Source organism: Mustelus asterias, chromosome 3, assembly GCF_964213995.1.
Source record: "Mustelus asterias chromosome 3, sMusAst1.hap1.1, whole genome shotgun sequence".
Lineage (NCBI taxonomy): Eukaryota > Metazoa > Chordata > Chondrichthyes > Carcharhiniformes > Triakidae > Mustelus > Mustelus asterias.
The window spans coordinates 9,582,904-9,600,025 of NC_135803.1; the positions used below are offsets into that span (position 1 = coordinate 9,582,904).

Sequence of the window (17,122 nt, forward strand, 5' to 3'; positions counted from 1 at the left end):
TCACCTTCTGTACCAGTTTGCCATGAAGGACCTTGTCAAAGGCCTTACTGAAGTAATGGCATTTATGGTGGCGCTTGGTTTGGAGCAAGGTGGCTCAGCAATGCTTAAAATATATGTACAAATAGAATGCTATTATTTTTGAGGAGTTTGTTTACATTTGATATTAGAAAATACATTGCGATTTAATTTGGAATTTTCATTGTGCAGATAACATGCCCTTATTTAGTATTAGCTTTATCCAGTGCCGCATAATTAAAATTTGTACTAAAAACCCTTATAGCTGTGGTAAAATCCTCTTTACTCATTAACTATTGGAAGTAGAGAAAGGAAGAAAAGAACAGATTTGCATTTATATTGTGCTCTTCATGATCTGTGAACTGACAAGACTGATGCAAGATTACAGAGTTATGGAGCGAGAATGGGGCAATTTTAGCAAAGTGATTGCACAGATATGATGGGGTGAATGGCTTCTTTCTCTGCTGTAAAGTTCTATGGTTCCACAGAATCAACAAAATGTAATCTTCTGTCCTGTGGGATTGCTGACACCTGGATTTGGCATTGTCACAGAGATTTGATAAATAAGGGATGAATTATACACTTCAATGTCAACCTTCATTTGCTGTAATGAACAATCAGGATTTATGATCATTTTAATGGAACATCTTTGGATGGTTTCTGCCTTTAAAAGTACTGTATAACTGCAAGTGATCTGTAGAACATATCCCATTACAGGAAGATAGTGCATAGATCAATCCTAGCAAGTAGTATCCAGTCAGATTCCCCCTTGGGTATGGAGTTTTAAATTATGTTTATTTTCCTCTTTGTATGAACCCTTGTACCAGCTACTTGCTCTCGTGGTGTAGGCTGCCACTGGTCAATAATGATGCATACAAGGATACAAGTCTGTTCAGATTTTCTTTTCCAGCTGAGAATAGCAAGTTCTTGTGTGGGGAATACAATTAAGAAGCATTCATAATTGCAGATGTGTGCCAGATCAGCAAAAACATGTTAATCAGCTGGTCATTTACTCTCAAGGTGACAAAGGTTAAAAATTAAATCCTAGGTTTCTCATATTTGATGGACACATTTTTTTTGGTATGTTGCATTTGATAGCTCAGCCTTTGAAAGCTGTGTCTCCCCCCCCCCCCCCCCCACCCCCCGTCCTCAGGATAATATTAAAAGATTCTGGATATTTTATCTGCCAATTCTAGAAAAATCATGAATTTTTTTTATGACTCGTCTTTAAGACTTCATTAGAAATAGTTAATAGAAGAAATCTTTGCAAATTTGTTAAAGATATTGCCACATATGAGTATTGGAGGTTTTGCATTCTCCTCTCCGTGTCCCCCTCCCCCAACCACCATCTGTTGCACAGCTTCATCACATTGCATGCTGTGTATGTTTCGCACTTACTGAATCACAGCCCCAAAATTCAGTTACTGTGTTACACCCTCCTTCAAAATCTAAGAGTAGGATGTGTGCTATTTGTACAACTTGAAAGTGAAGTGGGCTTAGCTCCTAAATATTTAATATAAGAGCTAGCCAGATAAAGAAGTTACAGACCTAATTGTGGAATAGTGTATTGGCCCCTTAACCATCACATCACGCTAGGCTGCCTGGTTGAAAGTTTATGTATAATCAACATGATATGTGTCTCTGATATTGACTGGATTTTCATCTTCACAGTGTTTCCCTGTATACCAGAGCGACCAGGGATGCCCTGTCCTGGGGAAGACAGTAAGTATTTCTTATTTTCCTTCGTGATTTGACTGCTTATGGTGTATATTTGCACCATTAATTCATGAAATCAATTATTAGCCAAATCCCATTGAATATTGATTACATTTTTCACCCTTTAAATTATGTTGGTATTTGTTTTTTTTCCTCCTCCGCCTCCCTTCCTAAATACACTGACTCACACAGCCAGTGTTGCTGGATTACTTAATTGTGGGAGGCATTACAACTAAATCTGGTTCTGGCTCCTCTCAGTATAAATCAGTAGTTACCAATTAGGAGCGGGAACCTCTGGTTAGATTCTCCCCCCTCCATCTTCCAGACACAGTAAAGACAGACTACACTGTGCCAAATCACTATTACAGCTTAAACTGAAAATAATACCTGGGATCATTCTATGCATTTTAATAACTTATATCATAAAACAGTTTGTCTTTCAAATTGTACTTCATTTCTATCTGCATTAAAAATTTGTGGGAAGCCTTGATTTGAATCTTTATAAATCGGAGTATCGAGTATAAAAGTTGGAGTGTTATGGTACGGTTATATAAGGCATTGGTGAGGCCGAATTTGGAGTATTGTGTACAGTTTTGGTCACCTAGTTATAGGAAGGATGTAAATAAGGTTGAAAGAGTGCAGAGAAGGTTCACAAGGATGTTGCCGGGACTTGAGAAGCTGAGTTACAGAGAGAGATTGAATAGGTTGGGACTTTATTCCCTGGAGCATAGAAGATTGAGGGGAGATTTGATAGAGGTGTATAAGATTTTGATGGGTATAGATAGAGTGAATGCAAGCAGGCTTTTTCCGCTGAGGCTAGGGGAGAAAAAAACCAGAGGGCATGGGTTAAGGGTGAAAGGAGAAAAGTTTAAAGGGAATATTAGGGGGGGCTTCTTCACACAGAGAGTGGTGGGAGTGTGGAATGAGCTGCTGGACAAAGTGGTAAATGCACTTTTAACATTTAAGAAAAACTTGGATGGGTTGATGGATGAGAGGGGTGTGGAGGGATATGGTCCAAGTGCAGGTCAGTGGGACTAGGCAAAAAATGGTTCGGCACAGACAAGGGCCAAAAGGCCTGTTTCTGAGCTGTAATTTTCGATGGTTCTATGAAGAACTTGCTGAAAAATTTCTTAAAATGTGTATAAATGCTAGTCTCCCTCCAGAGCATAATTGTGTTCCTCTCCCAAACAGACCTTCTGTCACATTATATTGATGTTTTATTCTGATCTGTATATTCTTTTAAAACGAAAAGTTCTGGTTAAAGTTGTCTAATATTAGAACACAAACTTTAGCAGATCTTGAAGACATTTCTTTTCTCTCACTTCTGGTGCAATCATATAGTAGATGAAATACAGTCATTAATATAGCAGCTGAAATAATTTTGTACAAGTTTATTAACTATTCATCCGCAGATACCACTGTGTGCTGATAGATTTTCATGAAACTCATAACAGCTCACCTATATATGTAACAAAGCTTTTATCATATTTTTAATTAATTATATATATATATATGAGCCTCAATAACCTCATGTTTGTAGTCTTTGGCTTCTGAACAGACTGGTTCGTAGTTCTGTGGGCTCCCAATTCAGCTCCAAAAATTTGATTACATTTTACTTCAGCAACCATTAAAACTTTGGTTGCCAAGAGTGTTCAGCCCATGTGAACTTATTAATCCAGGAAGAATTGCATTACGCTGACCATAATGTCCATCTATATCCTCAATGATTGCAAGAATATAGTGAAGAATTCCATTCCATTTTTTGACTACCCTGAATGTAAAGAGCTCGTTGTATAACTTCTTACATTGTTCTAAATTTGGACTTTGCCATTTTAAATTGGTACCCCTTTGTCCTGCTGAAGTAGAGCTCAGGATTTACCTTTTCCACACCTTTGACATAACCTTTAAAGTTGCTTGTCAGTTGTCTTTGACTTTGGCTGAAATGTCCAAGTTCCACCTGGTTTTCCTGATACACTAACATTAGATGATTGAGTTATGGGTTTGGGCAGGAGAAAAGATGGAGAAAGAGTGTTGAAATAGGGCCAGTTTGGCCCTGTGACTAAACAATCTATTCTGATGGATATTTTTGCATTTCTAAATGTGATATCACTTTCCTGGGATATAATTTAATAATCAGACAGCTTAATTTGTTCTTGCGAGTAGACCGTAAACATGGCTCCAGATTTTTATATCAGTTTTTGCATCATTTTTCAGAGTCCATTTACAGACGGGGTGCTCGGCGCTGGAGAAAGCTGTACTGTGTAAATGGACACACTTTCCAAGCCAAAAGATTCAACAGAGTGAGAACAACTGTTACCTTTTATTTTCAATGTGTTGTTCAAGGTCAGTGCCAGGGAATGTAACACTTTCTACTTGTCATCAGACACTCACAATTGAGATATAACCAGGATTAAAGTTCCTTCTGTGCATTTTGTGCATGCGATTAACTATGTTGGGTTCAGGAGCAGTAAATACCAATCGCAGGTAGTTAGAATTAGAATTTAAACAGCACACACAAGCTAAGAGTGCATGGTTCATTAATAGAGAAGTCTGTAAACAGATTGTTTGGAAAAATAATATCCAGACTTGCCCAGGAATGGGCACTTTCTGATCCAAGTGCTTTCTCCATAATACACAGTTTTACTATCATTCTTTATTGGCTGATTCTGACTGTGTTCAAAACCTTGTTTGGGCTTGTACAAGGTTGCAGTTCAACACATCTTACTAAATTCTTCATAGATTATATCATATCTACTTGCAGAAGAAGGCCTCCCACACCCTAACTTTCTTCTGAAGAATCAACAACCCTTGCGCAATAAATGGGCAAAGTGAGTCACCAGAGTTTTAGGAGACCAGGAAATTTCAATTTTAATGCACAGCAGCTGCACTACATGTTGTCACCACTATACAGACACAGTGAAGGAAAGATAGTTCCTGGGAGGAGAGAGGAAGACTGAGAATAGCGCAAACACTTTGAGAGTCTAGAATAAGTAATGTTCCCAGGAGGAGAGAGAAAGAATGAGAATCAAAAGCACTTGAGAGTCTAGAATAGGTAGGGGAATGGGCCTAGACCAGAAGTAGATTGGAGTGTTCCCTATTTTAGCTACATTTCCAACAGGAACACTTGCAGGAACATGTGTAAAATTTCACTCCCTCTCACTTCCAAGTCCCAAACAATGACCTAAATTTCTAGTCTTATAAAAAGTATACACAATAATTAAGGTCACAGTTTAGAAGTTATTTTGGAGTATGAGTAGTAAAATTTGTTGTGTTGTTTTAATAAAAAGTTGCTGTAACCAACGTGTTCTGTTTGTGCTGAACATTAAACACTTAACTAAGTTTATTTTCTTGCTCTCTTCCTCACAGCGGGCTCACTGTGCATTTTGTACTGATCGGATCTGGGGCCTAGGTCGTCAAGGCTATAAATGCATCAACTGTAAGCTTCTGGTCCATAAGAAATGTCACAAACTGGTTACAATTGAATGCGGACGTCATGCAGTAAGTCTTTTTTCTTTTAAAACATTCGAAATCTTAACTCTGTTTATGGAGGAGAAAATGGTTCCATTGAAAGTATTGGCATTGGCTGCGGTGTGTTAGAATTTGCGGTGTTAAAATAAAAATGTAATTTTATTTTGGTAAGAAATTTGTTCCACGACAAAGTGTAATGCTTTGTCTGAAACCCTCCATTGGCACCTGTGCTGTCAGAGTCTATTGGAGAGGAAAGATTACAGCCATAAAATGTACTTACCAGATTGGTCAGCATTGGAAGGAGAAATGTGTGCTTGTGGACTTTTCTTCTTCATCTCTGATGTATTCATTTTCTCAAGGCTTCATCCCCATATTATCATATTACTTGCTAATGTTTCTCAGTTTTGAGTGGGAGAAAATAGTTTCAGCACAGAAATAAGCAGCCACCAGTGCCAGTTTTTCTTTTAAAGCTAGTTTAGAAACTGGTACCAATAAATGACAATGCCTTTATTTAGCGTACTGTACATGAAAAGGATTGCTTTTGCACGAGAAGAAGGCACAATTTCCGTATTAATTGGAATTGAATAAAAACTTAAATGCTTAAGTTCACTGTAGTTACAAACAATTTACATTAACGAACTACCAATATTTAACTGCGATGTAGAAACAGGAGGATACCATTCAACCCCTGAAGCCAGTTCTGACATTTAGTGAGATCATAACTTCTGCACGTTAACTCCATATCAGTTGACTTACCAGCCGCAACAGCTTTTTGCAGGGCAGTTTTCCAGATTTCCACTAATGCATTGTGTGAAAAAGTGCATCCTGAAGTGGGGAGGGAATACTTTCTACCTACTGTTACCAATCCACTTTGAACATAAACGCTTCAATTACATCACCCTTAATCTTCTGTGTTCAAGGAAATTTAAGCTTAGTTCATGCAACCAGAGAACCACGGAAAACCACAGGAAGAGACCATTCAGCCCTTTGTGTCTGCGCCGGCCGAAAAAGAAATCTAATCCTTCTTCCAATCACCTTAAATCTATGTCCCCCTAGTAATTGAACCCTCAGCTCAGGGAAATTAGTATTTCCTGTCCAGGCCCGTCATAATTTCGTACATCTTAATCCGGTCATTCAAGAAAACAACCCTAGCTATCAAAGGCCGATGAGCCTGACGTCAGTGGTAGGGAAGCTTTTGGAGAAGATACTGAGGGACAGAATATTTGGAAGAAAATGTACTAGTTAGTGACATTGTTTTGTACGGGGAAGGTCATGTCTCACCAACTTGATTGAGTTTTTTGAAGAGGTGACAAAGATAATTGATGAGGGAAGGATGTAGATGTAGTCTGTATAGACTTTAGTAAGGTGTTTGACAAGGTCCCATGTGGCAGACTGGTACTGTTGATGTTAAAATGCTCAGATTGAAGTTTCATAGTTTGGAAGCTAAATTGTGCGGAAGCTAAAATGTTCAAATTAAAGTTGCATGCCTTGTTTGTACAATTTTAAAAAATGTTTATCAGCTTGCAGACCTTCAAAGGAGTCAGTGTCTGCTATTGCAGCATCTGCATAAGCCCCATAACATTCTGCTTTTCGGCCTTCACCAGAGGGTGAGCAAGACCAGATTTTTCCATAACAAATACTAAAGGCAAAATATGGGGATATGCTGTGCAACTGAAGGATTAGCAGAAGCCAGTTTTTCATCGAATGAGAAAGGGCAAAAAGCCAAGATTTAATTGGCATATATGTATGCAAATGAAGGATTAGAAAAGTTGCTTGTTTCTGATTTGCTGTAATTGACTAAAATTGCTAAGTTGTTTTTCTGTAACTTCAGAAACACTTGCAGGACAACTGAAAGGTGGTTCTCCTTGTGCACAAATCATTAAAGACCTCACATAGGAATATGCATGGTGTCTAGTGCAATTTATACTCAAGTCGACTAAGAGTGCCTAAGATTGCTGGTACCCAGGATCTCTGAGTTGCATGGGATTCGGGGTGGGCTAGTTAGACGGATACAGAACTGGCTTAGTTATAGGAGACAGAGAGTAGCAGTGGAAGGGTGTTTCTCAGAATGGAGATCTGTAGCTAATAGTGTGCCACAGGGGCCATGATTAGGAATTCTGTTTTTGTAGTATATATAAATGATCTGGAGGAAAATATGGGTGTCTGATTACTAAGTTTGTGGATGACACGAAAATTGGTGGAGTTGCTGATAGTGCTGGGGATTGTCAGAGGATACAATAGAATATAGATAGATTGGAGACTTGGGCACCGAAATGGCGGATGGAGCTTAATCCGGACAAATGCGAGGTGATGCATTTTGGAAGATCAGATTTAGGTGTGAATTATACTGCAAATGGCAGAATCCTTAGGAACATTGACATCCAGAGGGATCTGGGCGTGCAGGTCCACGGTTCCCTAAAAATGGTAACACAGATGGCCAAGGTGATTAAGAAAGCATATGGCACGCTTGCCTTCATCAGCCGAGGCATTGAGTACAAGAGTTGGGAAATTCCAGCGATATAAAACCTTGGTTATGCCGCATTTGGTGTATTGTGTGCAGTTCTGGTCACCACACTACCAGAAGCCTTGAAGAGAGTGCAAAGAAGGTTCACTAGGATGTTGCCTGGTCTCAGGTGTTGACTATGAGGAGAGGTAGAATAAACTACTTTGTTTTCACTGGAAAGATGGAGGATGAGGGCTACAAAATTATGAGAGACATAGATGGTGGATAGTCGGAGGCGGTGGAAGTGTCAATTACAAGGGGGCACAGGTTGAAGGTGAGAGGGGGAAAATTTAAGGGAGATGTAAGGGATACATTTTTCACGCAGAGTGGTGGGTGCCTGGAACGCGCTGCCAGAGGAAGTGGTGGAAGCAGGCACATTAGCAACATTTAAGAAGCATCTGGATGAGTACATGAATAGGGAGGGAATAGAGGGATACAGACCGAGTAAGGACAGAAGGTTTTTTAGTTTAGTTAGAGCATCATGATCGGCACAGGCTTGGATGGCCGAAGGGCCTGTTCCTGTGTTGTACTTCTCTTTGTTCTTTTTTTCTCCACATAGCTACAGCTTTCAGGCCTTAGCAACAATCTTGTAAATCTCCTCTGCATTTTCTCCAGATCAGTTGTATCCTTCCTGTAATGTGCTGACCCGAACTGTTGACAAAATTCTGGCTGTGGCCTAACCTAATTTAATCTTTTAGTCCTTGTATCACCCCAGTGAATCTGCACTACACCAACTCCAAGGTCAAAATATCGTTCCTGAGGTGTCTTCCATCTCCCTGATTTCTCTCACGCTTTTAAATCTGCTGCACTTATTTTGAGGCTATGCCCCCTAGTTCTAGTTTCACCCGCCAGTGGAAACAACTTCCCTGCTTCTATCTTATCTATTCCCTTCATAATCTTATATGTTTCTATAAGATCCCCCCCCCTTCATTCTTCTAAATTCCAGTGAGTATAGTCCCAGTCATAAAGGTTTACAGCATGGAAACAGGCTCTTCGGCCCAATTTGTCCATGCTGCCCTTTTTTCTTAAAACCCTAAGCTAGTCCCAATTGCCCACATTTGGCCCATATCCCTCTATACCCATCTTACTCGTGTAACTGTCTAAATGCTTTTTAAAAGACAAAATTGTACCTGCCTCTACTACTACCTCTGACAGCTTGTTCCAGACACTCACCGCCCTCTGTGAAAAAATTCAATTCAGTGGCACAGCGGTTGGCACAGCTGCCTCATTGTGCCAGCGACCCTGGTTCAATTCCGGCCTTGGGTGACTGCCTGTGTAGAGTTTGCACGTTCTCCCCGTGTCCGTGTGGGTTTCCTCCGGGTTCTCCAGTTTCCTTCCACAGTCCAAATATGTGCAGGTTGGGTGGATTGGCCATGCTAAATTGCCCCATCGTGTCCCAAGATCCGTAGGTTACGTGGATTAGCTATGGTAAATGCATGGGATACGGGATACGGGGTTACGATGGGGAAGTGGGCCCCTTTGGAGAGTTGATGCAGACTCGATGGGCCAACTGGCCTCCTTCTGCACTGTAGAGATTCTTTGATTCTATGATTCTAGTTCCTTCTCATGATAAATAATAAGAACATAAGAACTAGGAGTAGGAGTGGGCCATCTGGCCCATCGAGCCTGCTCCACCATTCAATAAGGCCATGGCTGATCTTTTTGTGGATTTAGCTCCACTTACCCACCTGCTCACCATAGCCCTCAATTCTTTTACTGTCCAAAAATCTATCTATTAAAAACATTCAACGAGATAGCCTCAATTGCTTCACTGGACAGGGAATTCCACAGATTCACAACCCTTTGGGTGAAGAACTTCCTCAACTCCGTCCTAAATCTGCTGCACTTATTTTGAGGCTATGCCCCCTAGTTCTAGTTTCACCCGCCAGTGGAAACAACTTCCCTGCTTCTATCTTATCTATTCCCTTCATAATCTTATATGTTTCTATAAGATCCACCCCTCATTCTACTAAATTCCAATGAGTTTAGTCCCAGTCATCGAAGTTTACAGCATGGAAACAGGCTCTTCGGCCCAATTTGTCCATGCTGCCCTTTTTTCTTAAAACCCTAAGCTAGTCCCAATTACCTGCATTTGGCCCATATCCCTCTATACCCATCTTACTCATGTAACTGTTGAAATGCTTTTTAAAAGACAAAATTGTACCCGCCTCTACTATGACCTCTGACAGCTTGTTCCAGACACTCACCACCCTCTGTGAAAAAATTGCCCCTCTGGACCCTTTTGTACCTCTCCCCTCTCACCTTAAACCTATGCCCTCTAGTTTTAGAGTCCCCTACCTTTGGGAAAAGATATTGACGATCTAGCTGATCTATGCCCCTCATTATTTTATAGACCTCTACAATCACCCATCAGCCTCCTACGCTCCAGAGAAAAAAGTCCCAGTCTATCCAGCCTCTCCTTATAACTCAAACCATCAAGTCCTGGTAGCATCCTAGTAAATCTTTTCTTCCCTCTTTCTAGTTTAATAACATCCTTTCTATAATAGGGTGACCAGAACTGTACACAGTATTCCAAGTGTGGCCTTACCAATGTCTTGTACAACTTCAACAAGACGTCCCAACTCCTGTATTCAATGTTCTGACCAATGAAACCAAGCATGCTGAATGCCTTCTTCACACTCTGTCCACTTGTGACTCCATTTTCAAGGAGCTATGAAATGTACCTCCAGATCTCTTTGTTCTGTCACTCTCCCCAACGCCCTACCATTAACTGCGTAAGTCCTGCCCTGGTTCAATCTACCAAAATGCATCACGTCACATTTATCTAAATTAAACTCCATCTGCCATTCGTCAGCCCACTGGCCCAATTGATCAAGATCCTGTTGCAATCTGAGATAACCTTCTTCACTGTCCACTATGTCACCAATCTTGGTGTCATCTGCAAGTTTACTACCCATGCCTTTGATATTCTCATCCAAATCTCAGTCTATGTTGGGGAAGTTAAAATCGCCCATCACAACAACCCTGTTGTTTTTACATATTCCCATAACCTGCAGACATATCAGTCCCTCCACTTCATGCTGGCTGTTGGGAGGTCTGTAGTTCCACAGTGTGATTGCACCGCTCTTGTTCCTGAGTTCTATCCATATGGCCTCACTGCATGATCCCACCAAGGTGTACTCCCTCTGTATAGCTGTGACATTCTCCCTCATCAGTAAAGCAACACTCCCATCTTTTTTGTCACCCTCTCTATCTCGCCTGAAGCATCTAAATCCTGGAATGCTAAGCTGCCAGTCCTGCCCTTCTTTCATCCAAGTCTCCGTAATTGCTGCACACCATAGTTCCATATAGTAATCCAAGCTTTAAGTTCATCCGCCTTACCTGTCGTACACATTGCGTTAAAGCAAACACACCTCAGACCATCTGTCTTGTCATTTTGTACAGACTCCCTGTGTTTTATTTCTTAGCCTTACTGGACCCATTCACTGAGTTCCCCACAGTCTCTGTACTAGCTCTAACATGGTCCGCTATCTTGATGACTGAATACCATTTGTTCTGGAAAACTATACCAAGTAGGCAGAATTTTTTTGTGTACTTATTTGGTGTGGACCTGGAAAATCAGCAAGTTTGTGTGCAGATCTTTAACAGTAATGATGTTACCCTTAATCAGTGGCCCCTGGGCTAGTGACGAGAAAAGAAATCAGTGTCGGATCTTAATGCTGCTCTTGGCCAGAGACCCTGTTGCTCATTTCACAGATATTGATTTAGGACAAGACTGGGCTTGCCTTTGAGGCCAACTCTACCCCTCTCATCATCTCCGCTGTTATGAAAAATGAACCTTACTGCAGAGTTGCTGTGATGTTTGAAGCGGCATGCAATATAAACCTTTGCTTCCAGGAAAGAAAGAAAAGCTGGAAGAGAAACAAGCATAGCATATGTTCATTCCATATTACTCTTTTGAAAGATATATAATGCTTCAGTTTTGGAGAAATATCAAATGCTTCTGGTATTCGTAAAGTTATAATAAAAATGTAAAGAGAACCTTGAAAATTATGACTGTTATCGAACTGAAATGATGGACAAGATTTTAGCTTCAACATTCTTGGCACACCTTGCACATTGGGAAATGAAAAGGCAGAAGATTGAGTATAGAGGGTACTGAATATCAGTATTCTATCATTTAAATGCTCGCTTCACAAATGGCCATGCCCAGGCAAAACTTGGTAATTGCACTGTTGAGGGTATGCAAATTTTAAACTTTTAGCTGCCCATACTACATACAAAATCCAAGTGACAGTATTAGTGTCATCGTAAAATACTTGGTTTCTGCCCATAAAAATGAATGTTTTTGTAATTAACTGTGTTCTGTTTTACAGATCAGCGCACATCCTCATTATCCTTGGGGAAGCGGAGATCAGGTGTGAGAGTGATTCTTAGTTAATTTGATGACATTGCTGAATTATCTTCTTGCATTTTACTTGCTATAATTTACATTTGCATACTGCTTCACAGCTGAGAATCATAATTTTGTGCTTTGGTCTAGGAACATATGATTCCGGGTGCAGAAAATGCAGAAAACATTGCACCAGGTAAAGAGGATTTTTATTTTTAACTGGGAATATTTTAAACACATCATCTTACAGCGGTCATAGAATCCCGACAGTGCAGTAGGAGGCCCTTAAGTCTGCACCGACTCTCCAACTCTCTGAACCAGGCCCACCCCCACCCCATTCCTTTAACCCCATGTATTTACCCCACTAATCCCCCTAACCTACACATCTTGGAACACTAAGAGGCAATTTAGCATGGCCAATCCATCTAACCTGCACACCTTTGGACTGTGGGAAGAAACAGGAACATGTGGAAGGAACCCATGCAGACACTGCGAGAATGTGCAAACTCCACACAGTAATCCAAGGCTGGAATAGAACCAAGGTCCCTAGTGCTGAGAGGCAGCAGTGCTAACCACTGTGCCACCATGGTTTTGAATCAAATGGACAGAACTAGTGGACATACTAATAGCGTGGAACTTTTACTGAGTTATTTGCTCCCTTCAACTTTTTCCCCTCCTTCCTTGAAGACCCATACTGGAACACAGATGACAGCCTTTTTGTAATTCATCCAAAATCATTGTTAGTATGAGCAAGAAAAGTAAGTGCCAGCAGGCTGCATGATGATGCATAAGTGAACTCAGTTCTTTCTCACCTGGCAACTGCACTTGCAGCTTGGGTTATTAAATAGCAGTTGGGTACAGAAAGTATGGATGGACTTTTCCTCCTGCCTTACCTTTTTCCATCTTTACAGTGTTGTTGAAGCTAACTCAACATAAATTATACTGAATCTGAGAGCTCCCTGGCATTCAGAAGTCACTACTGCAGCCGGTAACGTATTCATTAAGCCAGCAGAGAAAGACTTTCTGGCAAATAACATTGTCCTGAGCATTCATCACTGTTCTTACCTGTGGATGGGAAGCAGTGTGAAAATAGAATAAAATTATATTGAGTGTGTGTGCGCATTTGCATGTAAATGTTAGCTGCTTTTTGTCCACAAACCTTGCTTGCTTTAAAATATTACTTATGAGTCAATATTTACCATTTTAACTAATTCTGTGTTTCTCATTCAAATTTGCAATGTTACCTGTCACAGTTTACACACTGGCACACTAGGTGCTGCTCTCGATTACTTTTCCAACTCTACCTTACATTTTCTTTTTCTTTTTCTTTCTTGCACATGAATTAAGAGCAGGAATAAGCCACTTGGCAGCTTGAGCCTGCTCCACTATTCAATAAGATGATGGCTGACCTGACTGTAACTTCAATCCCATATTCCTGCCTCCCTCTGAAAATCCTTCAACACCCCCCCCCCCCCCCACACACACACACCGCTCCTTGTTCATCAAGAACCTTTAAAAATATTCAAATACTCTGCTTCTACTGCCTTTTCAGGAAGAGAGTTCCAGAAACTTTGAATCCTCTGACAGCAAAAAATTCTCCTCATCTCTTTCTTATATGAACAAACCCCTTTTTGTTTGAACAATGACCCTTTGTTTTAGATTCTCCGACAAAAGGAACATACTCTCCATATTCACCTTGTCAATGCCCCTCAGGATCGTAAAGATTTTGATCAAGCCGCTTCTTACTCTTCTAAACTCTAGTGGATACAAACATAACCTTTCCAACCTTTCCTCATAAGGCAACCCGCCCATTCCTGTATTAATCTGGTAAACTTCAGAACTGCTTACACCTTTCCTTAAATAAGGAGACCAATACTACACACAGTATTCCAGACGTGGTCTCACCGGTGCCCTGTACAACTGAAGTATAAACCCCCCCCCCAACACTTCTGTAATCAATTCTCCTCACAATAAATGATATTCTATTAACTTTCCTAATTACTTGCTATACCTGTACACAGGCCTTTTGTGATTCAAGCACGAGGACACCAACATCCCTCTGCACCTCAGAGCTCTGCAATCTCTCGCTGCCATGGTCTGTTTATCGTTTCCCATATTAGTACCTATCTCTCGTCTCTACTCTTTGGTATATCACATCTTCCCAAATTAATGTCTTGTCTCCATTATTTAGTTTAAAACTCTCTATTTCCCTAGTTCTAAAGTGACTCACTAGAACATCAACTGCAGCACTCTGCTGCAGACCATCCCAATGGTACAGTCCCACTTTCCCCAGTACTGATGCCAGTGCCCGTGAACTGGAACCCACTTTTCCCACACTTGTCTTTGAGCCACGCAATCATTTCTCTAATCTTATTTGTCCTGTGCCAATTTGTGGCTCAAGTAATAATTCAGAAATTATTACCTGTGAGATTTTGCTTCTTAATTTGGTGCCTTGGTCCTCATGCTGACTATGCAGAACCTCCATTCTTGCCCTGCCTATGCTTTGGTACCTCAATGGGCCATGACCACTGGATCCTCCCCCTCCCACTGTAGGTTCCTCTCCAAGATGTGGAAATGCCGGCGTTGGACTGGGGTAAACACAGTAAGAAGTTTAACAACACCAGGTTAAAGTCCAACAGGTTTATTTGGTAGCAAAAGCCACAAGCTTTCGGAGCCTTAAGCCTCTTCTTCAGGTGAGACTGAAGAAGAGGCTTAAGGCTCCGAAAGCTTGTGGCCTTTGCTACCAAATAAACCTGTTGGACTTTAACCTGGTGTTGTTAAACTTCTTACCGTGTTCCTCTCCAACCCAGAGCAAATGTCCCGAACCCTGGCACCAAATAAGCAACGCAGCCATCTGGACTTTCATTCTTTACTACAGCGAACAGTGTCAATCCCCTCACTATACTGGCCCCTACTACCACTGCATTCTTGTGTGCTTCCCCCCTCTTGAATGACATTCTGTACCACAGTGCTATGGTCAGCTAGATCTTCCACTCTGCATACCCCATGCTCATCCAAACAAGCTGAAAGAAACCTCAAACCTGTTGGGCAATTGCAGAGACTGGTACTCCTGCCCTCTCGGTCCCCTTACCTGCCTCAGCTGCAGTCATACCTTCCTGTTCCTGACCACTTTCAAAACCAGAAGATTCTATCCTAAGGAGCGTGACTGCCTCCTGCAGCAAGCGTCCAGGTAACTCTCACCCTCCCTGATGTGTCACAGTGTCCGCAACAGTCTACAGCTCAGTGACTCTGAGCCGAAGCTCCTCGAGCCACAGACATTTACTACAGACATGCTTGCCCTTGATAACGCTGGAATCCATGAGTTCCCACATGCTACAACTTTGACACATCACCTGCCCTGCCATACTTATGAACTTTAATTACTTAGTTATTTTCAGTTATCTATTTTAAATATTTATAATCTTGTCACAAACTCCAGTACTATTTTAACTTTGGAAAATACCACTTATGGGATATACACCAGATACTCACCAGCAGCACAGCTCCTCCCCTGTAGTAGAGCGGAACCCAATTCCTGCAGATTGAAAAAATTAGAAAGAGCAAGGGAGTACCTTCCTCCCCTCCTCCTCACTCAACTTCCTCTTTTCACCAAACTTCTGTTCCAAGTCACACTCCAGTGCTAGTCGCACAGAGTAATGTCTGAATTTGTATGTTCTGCAGAGAGGGACGAGCTAAGCCCAGGTACAGCAAGACCAGCTCAAGTCAGTTTACTCAATTGACCCTTTCATCACGGCTAGTAGATAGGTTCTATCTGCCTATTTAGGCTCCTGGATGAGGTTTAGAAGTTAAACAGTATTTCCCTCTTCTTATCTTCTCTCTTTCAATCTTCTCCCTGCTTCTCCTTGGGCCTGAACTACTTTTACACTGCTGGATGCTGCCTTTCCATTAGCTGCCATTCTTAAGAGAGTTGAGTGCTTCAGCTACTTCCCGCCCCTTCTCTACTTTTGTTGTGTCATTTCTGTTTCTCCTGCATCATTGTCCATCCCATTTACCACTGGAGTATTAATATATCGAGCATCATTCCAGACACAGTGGTAGAAGGAGACTGAAAACTGCTTTAAAGATGGAAATGGATAAATATTTGAAAAATGGGAAAATGGGGCAGTTCCTACTCTTAAATGGATAGTGCTTTTAGAGAGCCATTGAAGGCGTGATGGGGCAAATGGTCTCCTCCCTCTGCGACTGGACCATGAACTTCCTAACTCAGAGACCACAATCAATAAGAATGGGCAACAACACCTCCTCCACGATCATTCTCGACACCGGTACCCCAAAAGGCTGTGTTCTCAGCCCCCTACTATACTCTTTATACACCTATGACTGTGCAGCCAAATTTCCTTCCAATCGATTTTTGAGTTTGTTGACGACACCACCGTAGTGAGACAGATCTCAAATAATGATCAGACAGAGTACAGGAATGAGATAGAGAATCTGGTGAACTGATGCAGCAACAATAATCTTTCACTGTCAACAAAACAAAGGAGATTGTCATCGACTTCAGGAAGCGTAGAGGAGAACATGCCCCTGTCTACATCAACGGGGATGAAATAGAAAGGTTCGAGAACTTCACATTTTTAGGTCTCCAGATCACTAACAACCTGTCCTGGTCCCCCCATGCTGACACTATAGTTAAGAAAGGCCCCCCAACGCCTGTACTTTCTCAAACGACTAAGGAAATTTGGCATGTCAGCTACGACTCTCACCGACTTTTACCGATGCACCATAGAAAGCATTCTGTCTGGTTGTATCACAGCTTGGTATGGCTTCTGCCCTGCCCAAGACCGCAAGAAACTACAAAAGATCGCGAATGTAGCCCGATCCATCATGCAAACCAGCCTCCCATCCATTGACTCTGTCTACACTTCCTGCTGCCACGGCAAAGCAGCCAGCATAATTAAGGACCCCACGCATCCCGGACATTCTCTCTTCCACCACCTTCCGTCAGGAAAAAGATACAAAAGTTTGAGGTCATGTACCAACTGACTCGAGAACAGCTTCTTCCCTGCTGCCGTCAGACTTTTGAATGGATCTACCTTGCATTAAGT

General features: G+C 41.5%; 1 protein-coding gene across 2 annotated transcripts in view; it reads left to right on the forward strand.

Annotated features, from left to right (window-relative positions):
• Positions 1 to 17,122, forward strand: part of prkci (protein kinase C, iota) — a 107,854-nt gene that overhangs the window by 41,388 nt on the left and 49,344 nt on the right. For both annotated transcript variants that reach the window (XM_078204700.1, XM_078204701.1), the window contains 5 exons: positions 1,687 to 1,737; positions 3,946 to 4,031; positions 5,098 to 5,229; positions 12,040 to 12,081; positions 12,207 to 12,252. In XM_078204700.1, coding sequence (XP_078060826.1) covers positions 1,687 to 1,737; positions 3,946 to 4,031; positions 5,098 to 5,229; positions 12,040 to 12,081; positions 12,207 to 12,252 — 357 coding nt within the window. The remainder of the gene's footprint in view (positions 1 to 1,686; positions 1,738 to 3,945; positions 4,032 to 5,097; positions 5,230 to 12,039; positions 12,082 to 12,206; positions 12,253 to 17,122) is intronic.